At 37.9% G+C, this 17,731-nt stretch overlaps 1 protein-coding gene across 3 annotated transcripts in view; it reads left to right on the plus strand.

Annotated features, from left to right (window-relative positions):
* USP9X (ubiquitin specific peptidase 9 X-linked) overlaps positions 1–17,731 on the plus strand; it is a 109,911-nt gene that overhangs the window by 22,551 nt on the left and 69,629 nt on the right. For all 3 annotated transcript variants that reach the window (XM_082058247.1, XM_082058246.1, XM_082058245.1), the window contains exons 2-6: positions 7,161–7,414; positions 9,280–9,425; positions 9,730–9,809; positions 15,940–16,052; positions 16,819–17,037. In XM_082058247.1, the coding sequence (XP_081914373.1) occupies positions 7,319–7,414; positions 9,280–9,425; positions 9,730–9,809; positions 15,940–16,052; positions 16,819–17,037 (654 nt within the window). In that variant the 5' untranslated portion in view covers positions 7,161–7,318. The remainder of the gene's footprint in view (positions 1–7,160; positions 7,415–9,279; positions 9,426–9,729; positions 9,810–15,939; positions 16,053–16,818; positions 17,038–17,731) is intronic.

Consider the following 17,731-nt stretch of genomic DNA (forward strand, 5'->3'; position numbering starts at 1 on the left):
GTCATTGAGATACATTGAATATTGTTGAGAATACAGTTTTGTGCTAGTTGAACCAGTGTAGCTCCCACTGAAAGCTCTGGAGTGATCATGCCGGGTGAGAGACCCAGTCTTGCTCTGCACTCTGTCCGTGTCAGCGGCCTGGAACAGATGCGTTCAGGAAAGCTTGGCAGCAAGGCCACAGCTCACTGGGGGTGTACATGGTTAATCATCTTAACATTGGCTGGTTTTGTATGTAAGACATTGACTGCTCGCTTGGTGCTGTGTCTTTGGCATTGTTCTCTATGTGCTGTCACACCAGCAAAATACTTTTCCTTCAGAACAGGAAGCGAAATGGACTTTTCTGTTTGGTAGCCAAAACTAAGTGTATGATCCTGAGACCTGACCTCTTGTTACATTATCTGGGAAAAAGCATCATGTACCTTAGGTAACCAGTGGTACACTGTCTGTTAAATGCATCAGGAATTGCTGGCAAGTGGAAGTCTTTTAGAGAAAGACAGTTTTTGCTGATGTGCAGTTCCACTTTGGGGCCTAACCTTCATTGATAATTGCCTCGAAGTAAGACAGCTGAGTGGTGTAAAAGATTTCTTTTTTTCCTATTTTTTCTTTTTTTTTTTTTTTTTTTTTTTTTTTAGTGAAGTCTTTTGGAAAGTTATTCCATGTGGAAGCAAGAAGTTACTACATTTTGAAAATGTCCGTTTTGTTGCCTTGACATGCAGGGCCAAATACCGTGTTCTCAGCCTTAACCTGAATACAGTTTGCTTTGGTTAGAATTTCCTGGCCTCCAAGCTTGACATGTCAATAAGAATTTTATATCAAAACTGAGAAACTTCTGATGGAAGGGGGATCAGCTTTTAACCAGAGAAGCCTGAGGAGAGACTTCTAATCACCTGAGAAGGGAATCTCAGAACCATAAGCTTAGGATACCTGAAACAGTTAAGTGTAGTCAGATTCTGCTCTTTACAGTATTTCTCAAGTCAGGTTACATGAGAAACCAGTACTATTGTCTAGTTTTCTGTTTGGAAATTTTTTTTCAGAAGATGAAATAATCTGTGTGGCTTTGCTCTAACAGAGCTATATTTTTAAAAAAATACTCTTTGTATCATTAAGCCTCCTATGTCTAGTTGCTTTTTTTTGTTGTTGTGGTGATGATGATTTCTTTTTTAATAGTGATGGGATAAATACTGAATTCTCTATCCCTATTCTTGAATTATGTCCCATATGTCAGTGTTTTAGTTCTTTTAACACAGGATTTAAATACGGCATTTTCATTTCTTAGCGGTGGTTGAACTTTGTTTCCCTTAAATCTCATCCATATTAAGGCTTCATTCTTTGAATGTCCTCAGAAATTTAAATTTCCAACCAGACCTTTGCATGACATATTCTCTAATGCTCTGAAATGTGGGCAGAAGACAACAGGATCAGACTGTCATACCTCTAAGTCAGTATCTCTAATACTGATAATATTTGTCACTCAGGAAGGAGGAAACATCATTGATTAAAGCTAGTATTTGTGGCAGCATTCCTTTACAGTCTCTTCAGCATAGAATGCTGTGTAGCTGGCATTTGAAGATCTGAATGCATTTAGATGACTCCTTTGAGGTCATATTTATGGGGTTGAGAGTTGTGGTCCCTCTGCTTTGCTCTTGACCTGACAATAAGCAGCAATGCTTTCTTTTGGAATTCCACTTTCTATGCTTTTACTGCTTGCTTAGTGAATGGTAGCTGCAGAAGCATCTTGTATGAAGTGAAGTTGAATACCATTAAGTAGATGTAGCTTAGCTATGCTTAGTCTCAACACTAAGCTTTGAAGTTAAAATCCTGAAAGAGCTGGAGTGTGTTTCAGGTCATTCCTCTTTTTAATTTTTCATGTGCTATTGAGAGCAAATAGAATGGTACATTTGCATGGATGTTCCCAATGCTCCAGAAACTTATGCTGCCAAGTGTCTTAATTTCAGATGTATGTGGAAAGATTAAAAAAAAGATTACCTGAAGTAACGTATTTTTCCATGAGAATAGTTTTAGTTCATAGCAATTATAGTTACTGACAATTTGTCTTTTACTGTGTCACTTATAAATTTACTGCTTTGAAACAATGTGTTGGAGTCTAATGCATGAACACTGACTACTAGGAGAGGGAATCTAAATTAATTGTCTTTGTAATGTAAACTATTTGAAATAACCTTTTCTGTGCTGCATATCAGGTATTTTTTAAGCATTGAAAGTTAGACACTTCTTGGTCTACTGAATAGTAGCCTAGTGACAAGTCTTTCATTAATCATTGAATGCATTTCAATTTTAGTGCATGTCAATGTTAATGAGAAAATTGCTGGGACCACCAGTTTTCTATTCTGATTATATAACTAATTTCTTCCTTCCTGAAAGATACAAGGAACAGAGAAAGAAAGATAAATGTGTGGGGGTGTGTATAGATTGTAACTACTGAATTAGGTCAGTGTTACAGTTTTTGGGGAGATGTTTCCAGATGAGAAGGTGTTTTGATTGAAATAAAGGAACAGGGTAGAAGGTTAGACTTCCAAGTCTAGAATTTTTAGACTAAAATCCCATAATAACCCTTGTGATGAGTCGGTATTTATGAGGATGTTAAGAAGACAGTTCCCAAAATCCTATATGAAACAAATCTGTGATGCCTTTCATCCTAAAATTTATATTGCTGCAGTTAAGCTTTTTTTGCAGTATGACACTTATGGTGAAAGAGCATATGATCTGTGAGATCCCGTTCATGCAGGAATGTCATACTATAAATAATGCTGGACAAAAAATAATTATTTTTTCTTAGCATAGCTGTATGATTTTTTTAGAAAGCTCTGTTTTTACATGTTGAGTAGACTGGTATCCTGGCATACATTGTTACCACACTGCAGAATAGATTTTGTGGCACGTATCCTCATTTGTATATAACCAGAAGACTTGAAATAAAGGAAAAATAGGTCTGTGTCCCTATATAGGTCCTAGGTTATGTACATGTATAATGAATTGTATGTTGAGGTCTGCTACTGTCATCTGTCACCTTGTATTTGCCTTTTTTTCTTCTTCCTGAGACTCTATAGTATAAATAGCTAATTTAGGAGAAAGGCTGTATGTATTGGGATATTTCCATTACTTTTGAGGAGGTGACTTTGAGAAACTCAGATGAAAACTATTCTAGAAGTCAACTGTATTAGAAAATTATGATCCTGGATCATTATGTGCTAAAATGCCATCATTTGTATTCGTTGTTTACTGTAACAGAGTAATATGTACATACAAATACATTTGCTTCTCATCTAGCTTTTATCCAGGAACCCATGCCTGATTTTTTTTCCTGGCTTTTGAAAAGGTGCTTGATTTCTTTTCTTCCTCAAGCAAAATTAACCTCTTCTGCCACACAGGTGGGAGGTTGTTGGCTGTGGAAGCTGAGGTGTGAGGCTCATATGTGCAGCTGCACTGAACGCTGGAGCCTGGAAGCAGAGGCCCATTGCAGAGGGCAGCACCTGCCCGGCCGCCTCTGGGCTGTCTGCTAGTCCTCTGGTGGGATGCTGCTTGCAGCAGCTGGTGGCTTCACAGTAGGGAGCATGCTGAGGCAAAAAGCCCTACAGTTGTCTTTTGCTAGTGTTACTAAAATGGCAAGAAGTTGGGGGAAGCAAAAGCTGACTTTCACTTATAATTTATTGGTGGATCAGGGTGCCATAAGGAGATGGGCATTCACTCAGTTGGCAATCAAAAGCCAATGTCAGTGGGACTCAGTCTGCATAGCCTCTGTAGTGGTTTAAACCAGGACAGCCTTGTAGATCACTTGATAAACAATGGAGTATTTAGTTTGTCATTTAACGGGTGCCTGTCTCCATCTTGACACTGTATCAAAACATCCATTCAAAGCTTTGGGTAACGGTGATAATTTTTTTTAGCATGGCTTACTATAATGAATCAAAAAAATCAAATATTGTAGAAATGAGAGGTATGTAAAAATTAATATAGTCTCTGTTAGAATTCAGCTGAATACAGGCAGTTTGAATTTTTTCTGTTGGGCTGTCTCTTTACTCAAAACAAAGGTGTCACTGCATCAGTTTACATTTGTTTATAAAAAAATCACATTAAATAGGTGTAAAGGCTATTTTTTGAGTGGAGACAAACTGCATTGGTGAGTTTTAACTGTAAAAAACTGAAATTGAGTAGTCTCAATTAAAGAAGTGATGGGTATTTGAAATTTCATGGGTAATCAGTTCCAGAGATATTAGAACAGCAGTGTGTTGTTCTCTGTGGGCATGCAGTTTGATGTTTTGTTTAAAACATAAATCAGTGGCTGAAAACTGGACTGGTAAATTATTCCCTTCTAATAATGTTTAAAATGCATTAAATGGATGATGATTTGTGCTTATGTAAATATGTTTGTATACTCTGTAATTAGAAGGAAAATACCTGAATGAGGATATCATTGCAGTTTAGAATATCACAGTATCACGCAGTATGTTTGGGATTGGAAGGGACCTCAAAAGACCATCTAGTCCAATCCCCCTGCTGGAGCAGGAACACCTAGGTGAGGTCGCACAGGAACATGTCCAGGCGGGTTTTGAATGTCTCCAGAGAAGGAGACTCCACAACTTCCCTGGGCAGCCTGTTCCAGTGCTGCTACACGCAGCAGTTGGGCTATTTATTAGGGGTGGAGTGGTTTTAGTTAGCTGCAGCATAACTTGAAGTTGAGAATATCACATGAATGGAGAGAAGTGATGAACTCGCTTTAGAATTTGGCCTTGTCTTGTGCACATGGCCAAGCCAAGTGAATTTCTCTGGAGGCTGTCAAATACACTTTTCTGTGAATGTAATTTAAGTAACATATATAGAGTATCGTGATTAGAGTGTTAAGCAAACAGTCACTAAATAAGAGGAAGAAAAAGATGGATTAGTCCTTTATGTAGATTTCTTGTATTTACTAATGTCTACAAAATTCTGTATATTTTTGTAACACAGGTTTTTACTCAGTGAATTTACAAGATTTTGAATAAGTTGATTATTTCAGTAGTAGTTTTCTTGTATCTCCTGGTTAAATTATGTCGCTTGCCTTGAGCAGAAAGGAATTTACAAGAAGTCTTTGACCAGATCCTTCAGCTAAGCATAGAGGCAAACTCTGAGGGTAAATCCACGGTAGTGTAAGTCAGTCTACCAGGAGAGCTGCAGTTTTGTCGTGGCTCCCTGGCTGGCATTAGGATGAGTCCTCTCTCTGGCAGTCCAGTACACTAGTTAAGGTAATTAAAGAAACTGAAAATTAATTACAGTCTTTGAAAGTTTGTGGGGTTTTGTTGTTGTTTACTTTAGTACTCTGAATTGGTTCACTTCATGATAGTTCAGCCAAAAGCATTAGAATAAGAAAAATGTGAGACTGAAGTAGCTTGCGCTTCATGTAAATTAATGTGGAACCACAGCTGCTAGTGGTCACTTGTTTATACTGTTAAAGCAAACCTAGAGCAGCAGTGCAGCTGAAAGGAGCTGTTTCACCATTTTCCTGCTGCTTTACTACCTCATTCCTGTTATGGTGGTGATTGAGGAAGGTTTGTTGTGAGAAGAGTTGACTTGGGGCTGTTGAAAAGTACAATAGGAGTTGGCAGAAGTTTGATTTCATTGGTTTATGCAAGTACCTAGAAGGCTCAATCAGGTAGTGCAGAGGAAGTGACTGCATTGAACTGCAGCAGACTACAGTGTGTGTGTGTGTGTGTATGTATATATATATATATATATATATGGCAGGAAACTTAGTTTTGTTAAGATTTTCTACCTAGTGATCTTTCTAAACATCGACAGAAAATAAATACTCAAAGAGGAGGGCATTTTAATAGGTGCATTGGTTACAGTTATTTTTTTAAACTGCATTTAAAAAATAATTTTCTTCCTAAAGAAAATCTGAGTTGGTAATGCCTTTGTTTTGAACTTAGCAGGCTTAACTAAGCCCTATGAATGTGAATTCTGAAGGGTGGGGATGAATTACAATTGACTGTATTCAAATAATATTGTTTTATTCAGAAGTGAGCATTATTTTAGTGACAGTATTCAAGAACTCCAAATTTGTTGGTGCTGTTAATATTGGAGACTGGGCAGGGGAGGAATAGCGTATTCAGGCTTGCAAATTTGAACAATTTAGGAAAGGATTTTAAAGTGTTTTGGAGAAAGATAACAGCATTGAAAATTAATTTGATATGAGATTGCATATTTGTAACTGGTTTATTATGACTAGTGTTACAGCAAAATTTTCAGTCTAACTTGTTAACTCAAAGATTTTGGTGATTGAATCAGGAACTTAGCACTGACAAATGAATGTTGCTGAGAGCTCATATAATTCTTTCTACCACCCTACTTGGCTTTTGAGCTTTCTGAGTACTATTGTTGGTTTATGTAGTGCTTGGAAGTCTGAGCTGCTTTGAAAATTGATGTTTCGTCTTCAGTTGTTACACAGTGGTATAGAGTGGAATTGCTGGTATAATTTAATGCAACTTTTTATTTCTGTATTTAAATGATGCACAGTGAAGCTGAAGTGCATAGTGATTATTGAAGTGTTGGTATATCATGATTATAAAATCAACAGATAAATCTGATGTCACAATTTTCTTCATATAATCCACTAAAATACTTGGTGGGTATGTGATGGGCTTTGTAGTGGGCCTGAAAGGCCCCTGGACCCAGTCTTTCACAGGCATGTGCTGGAGGAAGGGAACACAGCTCAAATGCCCTGGGTAAATACTGATGTGCTAGTAGAAGAAGTTTGACTGCAAGGTCTCTATTAGTCTTAGCTGAGGTAAACATCTCCAGCTCCCTCTCAGACATCTGCAGTTGGACAGTGTCAGGAGGAGAGTATGGGAAAAGATGACAAATTTGGCTGTTTATGGTCTTAACCAGGTCATTTTGTACATCGATCAGCACCCTTGAATTCAAATTGAAAACTTACTGTAGCAATTCAAGTACAATAGAGTCTGCTGCATTTTGGATGTGTGTCAGTTTCTCAGTGGTTATAGAGGTAATTATCAGTTTTAAGTTTACCTTAGAACATTAAAATCATCCTGAATATTTGGAACGTTACCTCCTGCTGATGTCTTATCATGTTATATTTTCCAGGTACAGATTACTTTTGTATGTATGCGTCAATATACCATATTGTCTTTTTTTTTTTTTTCCAGGTTATGCAATGGTCTCTGCAAGATGGCGTGTTCTTGAGTTGGAGCTTTTTAAAGCAAGCATATGCTGGTACTTCAACTTTACTAAGTGGACTATAATTTCTTCTCTCACAACAACTACCTAAGCAGACAAAATTGCAAAGATCTGCCCTGTGTCGAGTATGACAGCCACGACTCGTGGCTCTCCGGTAGGAGGGAATGATAGCCAGGGCCAGGCTCCTGATGGACAGTCCCAGCCTCCCCTCCAGCAGAATCAGGTATGATGTTAACAATCAATTTGTCTAAAAATAAAGGGTTCAGTTCTTTAGAAAAAATGTTTCTGAATTATTTGAGTTTGTGTATTCCTAGAGATATCTAGTTAAGTTAGGTATTTTTGTGTGTGTCTGGAAGTACAAAAAGATTTTGAGGGATGAAGGCAGTGCTGTTGGCAAACTAAATACTGTCAGGGAGCACTGCATTGCAAAGATACTCCTTTTTCAGGCAGTGGCATAGTTCTTTCAAGCATATTTATTTTGGATAAGAAGCCCTCATAGAATAGTATCAGAAGCTTCCTCAGAACCGTATTGTAGAGTTACCTGCCACAGATTGGTAAAACTATTCTCTGGGTCCAGTTTGATGCTGAGTTCTGTAAAAGCACTTATTGGATAAACGCTTACAAGTGGGTATCAGCTCTTTAAGATCAGCTTCATTGAGGTCTCTGTTCATTGTACTAGAATTTCTGAACAACTTAGTATGTTTCTGTTGAAGAGGTTATCCTGCTTTCAAAAGACAAGCAAAAACTTTCAAATACTATATCATAATGTGATGATTCTTTTTTGTTGGGGAAAAAATACCAGAAAAGATGCATTTAAACAGTGCAGGCAAACAATATGTAAAAGAAAAGCCACACTTTGTAATTTAATTATGAAGATGATAATTAATACCGTGAGGTTTAATTGTTGTTACTTGCTGAGAATGAATTGTTTTTTGGAACCTCTGTGGTGAGCTGACCTTGGCTGCCAGGTAAGGTCCCACTCTGTTGCTCACTTCTTCCACCTCAGTGGGATGGGGGAGAGAATCGCAAGGGACAAGTGAGAAAATGTATGGGTTGGGATAAAGGCAGTTTAATAAATGAAGGTAAGGTGGAGAAACAAGTGATGCAAATGCCATCACAACTAGCTGATGGATGCCCAGGTAGTCCCCAGGCAACAGCTACTTTGGAAAAAAACTTCTGCCCCTGAGTGTGACACTGTATGATATGGATTATCTCTTGGGTCAGTTCAGATCAGCTGTTGGGGCTGTGTTGCCTCCCAGCCTCTTGTCCACCCTCAGCCTACTTACTGTTGGGGGACACAGTAAGAAAAAAGAGGCCTTGAATCTGTGCAAACACTACTGAGCAACAGCCAAAACACTGACGTGTTATCAGTACTGTTTTGGTCACAAATCCGAAACCCAGCACCATACAGGGTGCTGTGAGGAAAATTATAACTCCATGCCAACCAGACACAGTACAATGTATGAAAAATGTTCTGGAAGGTTTGATCCTCCCATGTTGTCCTAAATTTTGCTGTTGTGATTTGAATCTTTACTGTCAATTCATACTATTTCTATATAAGAATAAGTGTACACCTACAAAATGCATTGTATTTTGCATGGCCCATCAAAATGGGCTTAACTGTTCATGTTCTTGGAGGTTGGTTAGTAGCCAGCTTTAGTAGCATGTTACTTTTTTTAGCAAACTTTTTCAGAAAATGATTTCTTCTGTGCTGTTGCTGAAGTTTGTCTTTCCACATAAAATAGTCATATTTTCTGCAGAAGGCTGATAAAAACTAGAGCATCCATATAGTCTTTATTTTCACCTTCTGGGTAGGTGGTCTCCTTAGAAGTCTGTTACAAAACAGCCCACTTTCCTCACTGGAAAAGTAACTTGATTTTTAAACTGTCAGGATAGGAAGCATATAGCACATTTCATTCTCTGCGATTTTTTTGTTCAGAGACACAAAATCGAATTATTTTCTTATATTTTATAATGACAGGTACTTACTTCAGGTGATTCTTTGAAACACAATGTGAAGGAAAAATGCCAAAGTAAGTGGCACGTAAGTGCAGACAGTATTTAAAGTATTTTCCATACCAATTTTAGACTTCTTCACCTGATTCTTCCAATGAGAACTCCCCAGCTACCCCGCCTGATGAGCAGGGCCAAGGAGATGCTCCACCGCAGCTTGAAGATGAGGAGCCTGCATTTCCACACACAGACCTGGCAAAGTTGGATGACATGATCAACAGGTATTTTCACACATTTTTCAGAGGGTGTAGATTATTTGGGCAAATATCTTGAGAATGGAATCAGGATTCTTCCATCTTTGATTCACTGGATTTCTTGAAATACTTTTTTTTTTAATTGCGTTAGAGTTGTGAAAAGAGGCTCAAATCAGAATTGTTTGGTGTTTTTTTTTTAATGGAGTGCTCATCAGGGCCTATAGAAATGTATGTCCTTGCCCTATATTAAACATTACAAAAAGGAAAGGATTCTTCATTTCTAAGAACCACAATTGAAATACAGTGGGGTTTGTTCTGTTTTTGAATATAGGCCTCGATGGGTTGTTCCTGTATTGCCAAAAGGGGAATTAGAGGTTCTTCTTGAAGCTGCTATTGACCTGAGTAAAAAAGGTAAGCTGAAAACACAATTAATGATTATTGGGCCAGTGTGTAAAGTCTTTTCTTGTTCTTTTGAATGCCTGGTGGAGGCTTAAAAATTCTTAATTATTTCTGTTAAAATGCTGGTCCTGAAGATTGTGTCAGAGTGGTTTGCAAAACCTTCATAGATCAGGAATTTTAGAAAGGCATCAATGTAGTTTGAAATTAGGTGCCTTAGCATGAGTAGTGAAGTTGAATAAGCGCACAGCAATAAAAATCTTGTCAGTCCTGTCCTACCTGCTTTCTGTATTTGATATCAGACCTGGTGGGTTTGATTGTTGTAACAGATACTAAAACTTAATTCTAGTTTTTTAAAAATAAGATTTCCATATATCCTGCCATAAATTTTTGTTAAAATTTGGCATGTACATACTTTTGAGAATATTAGAAAAAAGCTAAAATTTTACACAGCATGACTTAATAATTCTACCATATTGCTTCTGTGTCTGACTTGCTTGGAATTAGGACGGTTCTGTATCAGGACTGCGTATGTGCTTGCTAAATTATACTAGTCAGATTGACAAGTTTGTTATGTGTTCTGGAAAGTTCCTTATCCTAGAAAGTTGCAATGTCTCCTGTTCAGTGTTTGTTGCCCTAGTACTTGAGTAATACCAGAAGTCAGATAAAAATATTTTTCAGGGTTATCTTCACTTACCAGCTAGCTGTGTTTTAAATATAGTGAAATACAAGGTGCCTGTTCCTTACTTCTATAGACTGTGATGAAGGTGTCTGTTAATAAGGATTATTCTTAGGCAGTTTTAAGAATAAAATGCTGCTTGTGGTCATGATTTACTGGGTTATCTTGATTGTTTTCTGTTTTGTTTTGTTTTTTTTGTTTGTTTGTTTTGCTTTGGAGCACTCTCTGGAGAAATAAAAGTTATGGTGCACCCTTGTGATGCAAAACAGGATAATGACATGATGTTGCCAATGCTGATTTATCAGCTGTAGTTGCTCTTTGAATTGGCTTCTTTCCATGTAGCCATGTCTAACAGGAATCCTAGGTGAATGTAGAATTTTTCAAGTGATCACATTTGTTCAAGGGCAAAAGAAATGCCAACTTAAGGGAAGAAAATGCAGACATCTCTGTGTCTGGGCTGTTGGAATAGCGCAGTAGAAGGAAATTTTCCGCTTGTGATTTATGAGAGTGGAGATGTATGTACTGCCAGCTGTTAAGTCATCTTAAAAAAAAAAAAAAACCAAAACCCAAAAACAAACAAACAAACAAAAACAACAACAACAAACCCAAACCAAACCAAACAAACCCCACAAACAAACCCTACCAAAACCAAACTGTCAGTGCAGTGAAGTAGTAAGAGTATTATGAGATTTTTGGCTACTCCTACCATCAATGTACCTCTTCAAAGTGTCAGACTTAGTTGGAAGTTTGCAAACAGTCTTCTCTTTTTCCTCTTGAAGTTGTGACAGAGAGTGGAAACCTATTAATATGCTTTTTGCACTTCAGTTGTTATTATTCTGAAAAAGGCTTCTACGTTGCTATCGAATTATTCTTCGTCTTGCCCTCTACGTGAAGTCCTGTGTGTATGTAGGGATTATTGGCTGAGTAGAAAACAAGGAAAGCCATTAGAAGTAGTTTTTTGTTAACTTTGTTATCTTTACAGTTGCATCCAAGTTGTGTGGTTGTTTGTTATTTTTCTCCTTGCTACTTGAAGTTACATGATGGCCAAGGTGCTGCTTTTTTAAATAACTTCCAGTGCTCCAGGAATATGATAGGGTGCTCACTTGGTGTAACTGACACTGTTTTGGTAGCTCAAAGCTTGAGGGACACTGTTTCAGAGCTGTGTGCATATAGAGAAGTAATATAAGTGATTCTGTTGTGTATATTTCTTAACAGATAAAAAAATGTGTTCCATTGTCTCAGTAAGATCTAAAATTGGACACCTTGCTACCTGTCTATGGGCCTTTTTCTTAATCTGAAGGGTTCTGTTTCCGAATGGAAGAACTTAAATGAGAAATTGACAAATAACCAGCTTTTAAATTACATAAATTCTATTTTGCAGTCTGTTATTCATTTAGATTGTGAAGCAACAAAACCTAAAAGCAGCCCACCATATTTTTTTTTATCAAGCATCATTTTCCAGTGGTTAGGATTCTTAAGTGTCTTTTATTCCTAACATTGCCAGTGGCAATCAGCATTGACATTCTGGAGTGACTTTATGGTAACTGCTTTGTTTGTGACCGTGTCTATAAAATAAGAGTGATATTTGCATCCTCTTTAAATCTTTTCAAGAACTGACATTAAAAAGGACATAACAGAATTGAAAGTACTCATAAGAATTAAATGTTGTTATTACCATTTTCAAGTACAAGGAGCAAATTTTACAGAGTATTATGAATCCTGTCTAGACTGTTACTTGCATTGTTGCTGACAGATGCATTTGTTTATGGAAGATTTATCTTTATGTGTAGGCATCAATGTATTATTCTTTGTTAAGCAAGCCATAAGACTCTCAAATGATTGTCTGGAGTTACTTGCTAATAGAAGAAAACCTATTAGACAAATAGTTTTTAATAGCAAGACTGATATTTGTCTTCACAATAATTCTGAAATACTTACGAAGTGTTTTGAGAAATGAGATTTGCTCCAGAGATAAATGTCATAGTGAGTTGGATGCCATAAATTTAAAAATAAAAAATCAAAACAAAACATGGTTTGTTTGGGGTTTTTTATTGGCTGGAATATTCTCCACTCTTACTTTCAAAATCCCCCCAACAACTCTGCACTGCTTTGCCTTCATTGTGGATTTTATTGCTCCTAAAGTTTAAGTTCAATTTTTAACATGCTACCAAAACTTTCCAGTGTGACATACTGGAAAGATGCAAGGCAGCTTTTAGAATTTGTAGCTTATTTAAACTGAATTGAGATTTTACTACACAAGTTAAACTTTCAACCCTGATCTGAAATATTTGGTTTTGATTAATTACAGGGGCTTAAAGAGTGGGAGAGAATAGAGAGGCAGGCCTTAGAGCCTCAAAAAAAAAAAAAAAAAGGCATATGTGTACATGAGCACATGTGCATCCAACAGCTAGGCAGCCTGATAAAGAGAGTTGTTTCCAGCATCCTCTCTAAAGACCATCTCTGTCTGGATGATCCAGATCCTGCATTTCTGTGGGACCACTCCTGAGTTCCTTGCTGAAGCTTTATCTTGTGTGTTTTCTTGAAGTGGTTATTTTTAGCCATCTATCCAAAGCAAGGACAGTAGGCTTGTGCTGTTGTGTTCCAACATTTCTCAGCCAGGTTATTGCACTAGAACCAATTAAGTGAAATGAACTACAGCAGGGCCAGTGCAGTATCTTGGTGTAGATACAGTCTCTTGATGATTAAGAGTTATTAAGAGTTATTGAAAATCTACCAGAATCTGAGAGTGCCATGTGTAGCCACTCTGCCTATGGGCAGGTGTGGGTTTCCCCAGAGCTTATTAGCTTCAGATCACTGTCAGTTCTGCAGGGTCTGCAGCAGCCCTTGCCAAGCTGCTGAAAGCTTTTTGTGCTGCACCTCCAGAGGCTCCAGCTCTGGGGGGGGCGCTTCCAGTTCTGCAGAAGAGGAGCAGGGTGATTTTGCTTGTTGTCATGGTGCTCTGATCCTATACTGCTAAATACTCTTCAGATACAGAAGACTTTCTTCATATACAGTTGCATCTGGACTGACAAGTTTTGTGGATGCAGAATGTTTCTGCTCTTGCAACGGGGTTAATACACTCTCTGTGGTTTATCTGGCAAATTGACCACTTTTAAGCACAGCTACAGAGATCAAATGTCCCTCTGTTCTTCCTCCAACCCCATAGTTGGAGCTCCCCTATACTGTTGTGTCTCACCTTTTCCTTTCATATTCAATTTTTTCTTACTGCATAATCCATTTCCCTAACTTTTCTCAAAATACTTAGCTCAAGGCTGCATGCACTCCCCTTATCTCTTCTAGTCGTCTTTATCCTTCTCAGCCGTCAGAATCTGGATAACATGCAGAGAAATGGCTGTTTGTGGTCTTGCCTAAGAGTTAGTGATACCGAATCTGATTCAAGCTGTAGATGCCAGTGTCTAGTATAATTGCCCTTTCTCTTCTCACTGGCTTTTAATTGTTCTTGCTTCTTCTCCCAGCCTGTTGTCTTCTAGGACTCCTCTACCCTGATTTTGGTGTCTTTGTACACACTTAGCCTTGGTTCCTTCTGTGTCACCTGTTGTGTCAGCAGTATGCAACATTGTGGGAGAAGGCAGAAGGTGATTGTATATCCAGGAGTCATCTAAGTATCTTCTGAGGTTCTACATCTTCCCTCTCTTTCCAAGTTCAGTGAAATACAGAAAGGACAGTGTATTTTGAAACATACTCTGTTTGGATACTGGTGAACTTGGTTTGAAATGTCTTGCCGACTGAAGCTGGCCAACCATTGTGGGGGGAGATGGTCCAAGAAGTACTTGAAAGCTTGAGACAGATTTCAGTGCAGTATTACTGGTGCTCTGAGGAGAATTGAAATCAGTTGAGTGCCTGCTTTAAATTTTTATTCAAGAATTAAGTTCATTGTTACATTTGGGTTCAGAAAGGAGCATTCCCCCAGGTGAAGCTGATGACATTGGATGTGTTCCCTGTCCTCTGTTTTGTATAGGGTGAAGCTGTGGTCTTTACCTCCTTAAGGAGTTAATTTAACAAAGTCCTTTGTTTACTGCAAATGCCTAAGTTTTAGGCAGTGTCCATCTTGTTCTTTTGTCATGTCATTGCTGTGGCTTGTGGCCTTTTGTTGCTGGTCTTAGCACTTACAATATAGTGTAGGGATGTCAGCTAATCCAGACTGAAAGCTATGTAGGAAGATAATGGTGGAGTTTTTTATACTTGGCCACTTAATGTGTATCATGTGCCTCTGGTAGTGATAAAAAGAGTGAACACTGGAGTAGTTTTCAAGGAGGTGACCGGGGATCTCCAAAGATTCCTGCTTTACTTGAATTGCTTGGGAGTTGCATCCACCATAAGAGTATTGGCTAGCAAGCCTTGTTACCAGGAGTCTGGAAAGCCTTTGAAGCGTGTACCAACAAGCAGGGCAGGTGTTGTCTGACAGCTTTTGAAAGGAACCTGTGTTGTACAGTTGTTTTTGACCATGAGGAACTTTAATTTGATAACCCAAATCAGTCTTTCCCAAACCAGTGGAAGTTACTGTCCGAACATCTCATTAAGGAGGTTGCAGGGGGAGGTGTGGTGGCAATAATTTTTGTGAATCTGGATGGTGTGGACTTGTTGAATGCTCAAATTCCCTGTTTGAAAATTGAACTTGTTCTGTAAAGAAACTGTGCAGACAGGTCACAGTTTTCTTTTTATAATGTGTCCAGTGCCTTTCATTGTTTCCAATGTGTACATTAACACGTTCAGTGGGGGTTTTTTTGTTGTTGACTTTTAGCCCTATTTAGATTTTTTTAAACCGAAATTTTGAAGGGGAAATACAGATTTATTGAAATACTGGTTTATAAATAACTCCAGAGTTTTAAAATAGCTAAAAGAAAAGTATGCAGCATTATTCTTTAAAATTAAATTTGATGTATGGTTTACAGCAGCGTTGGGGTCTAGATGTGTTGGGTCCTGGCAGCAGAACTACAAGAAACTGTGTAAGCCAGGGTCAGAGACAGAAGGATTCGTATTTATTTTTGCAGGTTAATTGCCTGGGAGGTTGAGCAGGTCTCACCCCTTCCTCGTCTTCACTCACTGAGTTTTACTTGTAGCAACTAAATAAGAGAGAACATAAATGCATGTATACCAGAAGAATGGAAGATAAAGACTGTACTTACTGTTCTTTTTGCCACTATATCTTCAAGTGTTGCATGTGTGGGAAAAAAAGCCCCTATCATATTAAAAAAAAAATTTAAAATTATCTGTATGAGTGCAATTTTTGAGGTGACTTTACTAGAACATTAATCTGTCGGGTTTTTGTCCATTCAAGCTTACATAATCTTGTTTTCATCCAAGGCTTCTTTTTTAAAGTAATTCAGAAACTTTGAATACCCCACCTTTCAAGTACATATCACTATGTTCTATTTTTAAAAGTTAATGTAACAACTAATGAAATTGCATATCTAATAGTGTTTTTTTCTTTTCTATTTTAAATAGGCCTTGATGTCAAAAGTGAAGCATGCCAGCGATTTTTTCGAGATGGGTTAACAATATCTTTCACAAAAATCCTTACAGATGAGGCAGTGAGCGGCTGGAAGTTTGAGATCCATGTGAGTTTTAAAGTTGTGTTTCTGAAAAGCATAGCAATTTAAATGAGGAAGGGCACTGCTTTCGTGAGTATGAGGGGATGGAAGAAACTGAATCTCATTTTGAAACTCATCTCAACAGAGATCTGGGAGAACTCTTGTATACATGGCTCTAAGTGGGGAAAATTCAGCCTTCTATTATTATTTCATCTTATTGCCTCTGGTATTTTTGGAAGGAAGTAAAACATGAGAGGTAATATGGAGAGGAAGTGAATTTTGTTCAGTAGTGCAGCTCTTGTTAGGCTGTCTTTGGCCAGGTGTCTATAGAGACTTGCTTATTCTTATGTGCAAAGTAGGATGTGAAAACTTGCTTTCTTAGTAAAAGCTTTTAGCAACCTGCTAAGTTCCGAATGTTTGTAGCAGCTATTTGAATATAAAAACTACTTGTTGGACAGTTAGTCACATGCCAAAATGAGAAACTGAAGATCTTCATAAACAAATTAAAATCTGTGAGAGAAATGGGTGAAAGAATGAAAAGTTAATAGTTCAGTGGTGATTCATGAATGTCTCAAATATATGTGTCTGTTTCCTAAATTTAATCTTTAGGTGAAAACAGTTTAAATTTTGTTTAAGGCCTTTATTGGCAGAAGTACAAATTAAAATGCAACATTGTGAAACTCTTACGCAGCTCTGCATGTTAGGTAAAAATCGTTCAGAGTTTATAGTCCATATTCATCCTACAGTCACCTGCCATATTTTTGACTGTTGTGGTTTTTTTTTTCCTTTATAGAGATGTATTATTAACAACACTCATCGACTAGTGGAACTATGTGTGGCCAAGCTGTCCCAAGATTGGTTTCCCCTTCTTGAACTTCTTGCCATGGCCTTAAATCCTCACTGCAAATTCCATCTGTACAATGGTACTCGTCCCTCAGAAACAGTTCCTGCAGGAGTCCAGCTCGCCGAAGATGAACTTTATGCCCGTCCTCCTGACCCACGATCACCAAAGGTATGAGAGCATTTTCAGACCTGTGCTTTTAATTTTATGCTATGGTACTTAAATACACAACAGCCATAGAGAAGTGTTCTAGAGGGAGAAAAAAAAACCAACTTCACTGTCTATATCACTAAGATGTTCTGCTGCTTTTGACTTGTGCATTAAATCATCATCAGTTACATTTCCCCTCTAACTCTTTCAGTCTTTAATCCACAATCAAACTGTACCATGTTTCTGTGGTAAGCTGGCACAGCTCTGTTGGAATGCCATTCCTGCTGTGTTAATTGGCTTGCTTGTATTTACCACTTACTGGATTTACCTTCTCACTCAACATGATTTTGCAGGTGACATATTTTGAGAAGATTATGTGATAGAGTAGGAATTTTCTCTCAGTTTTCTTATAGTTCCCAGTGATGGGAGAAATGTTTTTAATGGGACATGACTTGCTAGTGTCAGTGTGATTTTGGGGATCGTTATTTGGTTTGTTTTTTGAGAGCTTTGGTGAGGAGTTTATTGGTGATGGTAGGTGTTGGTTGTTTTGTTTTGGTTTGTTTTTGTTGTTGTTCGTGGTGGTGCTGTGTTTGGGATTGTGTTTTTTTTAACTGGCAGTGCAGATTAGTAATCTATTCTGGTTCTTGGGTCTGTTTTAGAATTGTGTTCCAAGTGGCATTGGTACAACTTCAGGAGCTGAGTTACGTTTTTGTTG

Source organism: Streptopelia decaocto (genome assembly GCF_964273445.1).
Source record: "Streptopelia decaocto genome assembly, chromosome: 1".
Classification (NCBI taxonomy): domain Eukaryota; kingdom Metazoa; phylum Chordata; class Aves; order Columbiformes; family Columbidae; genus Streptopelia; species Streptopelia decaocto.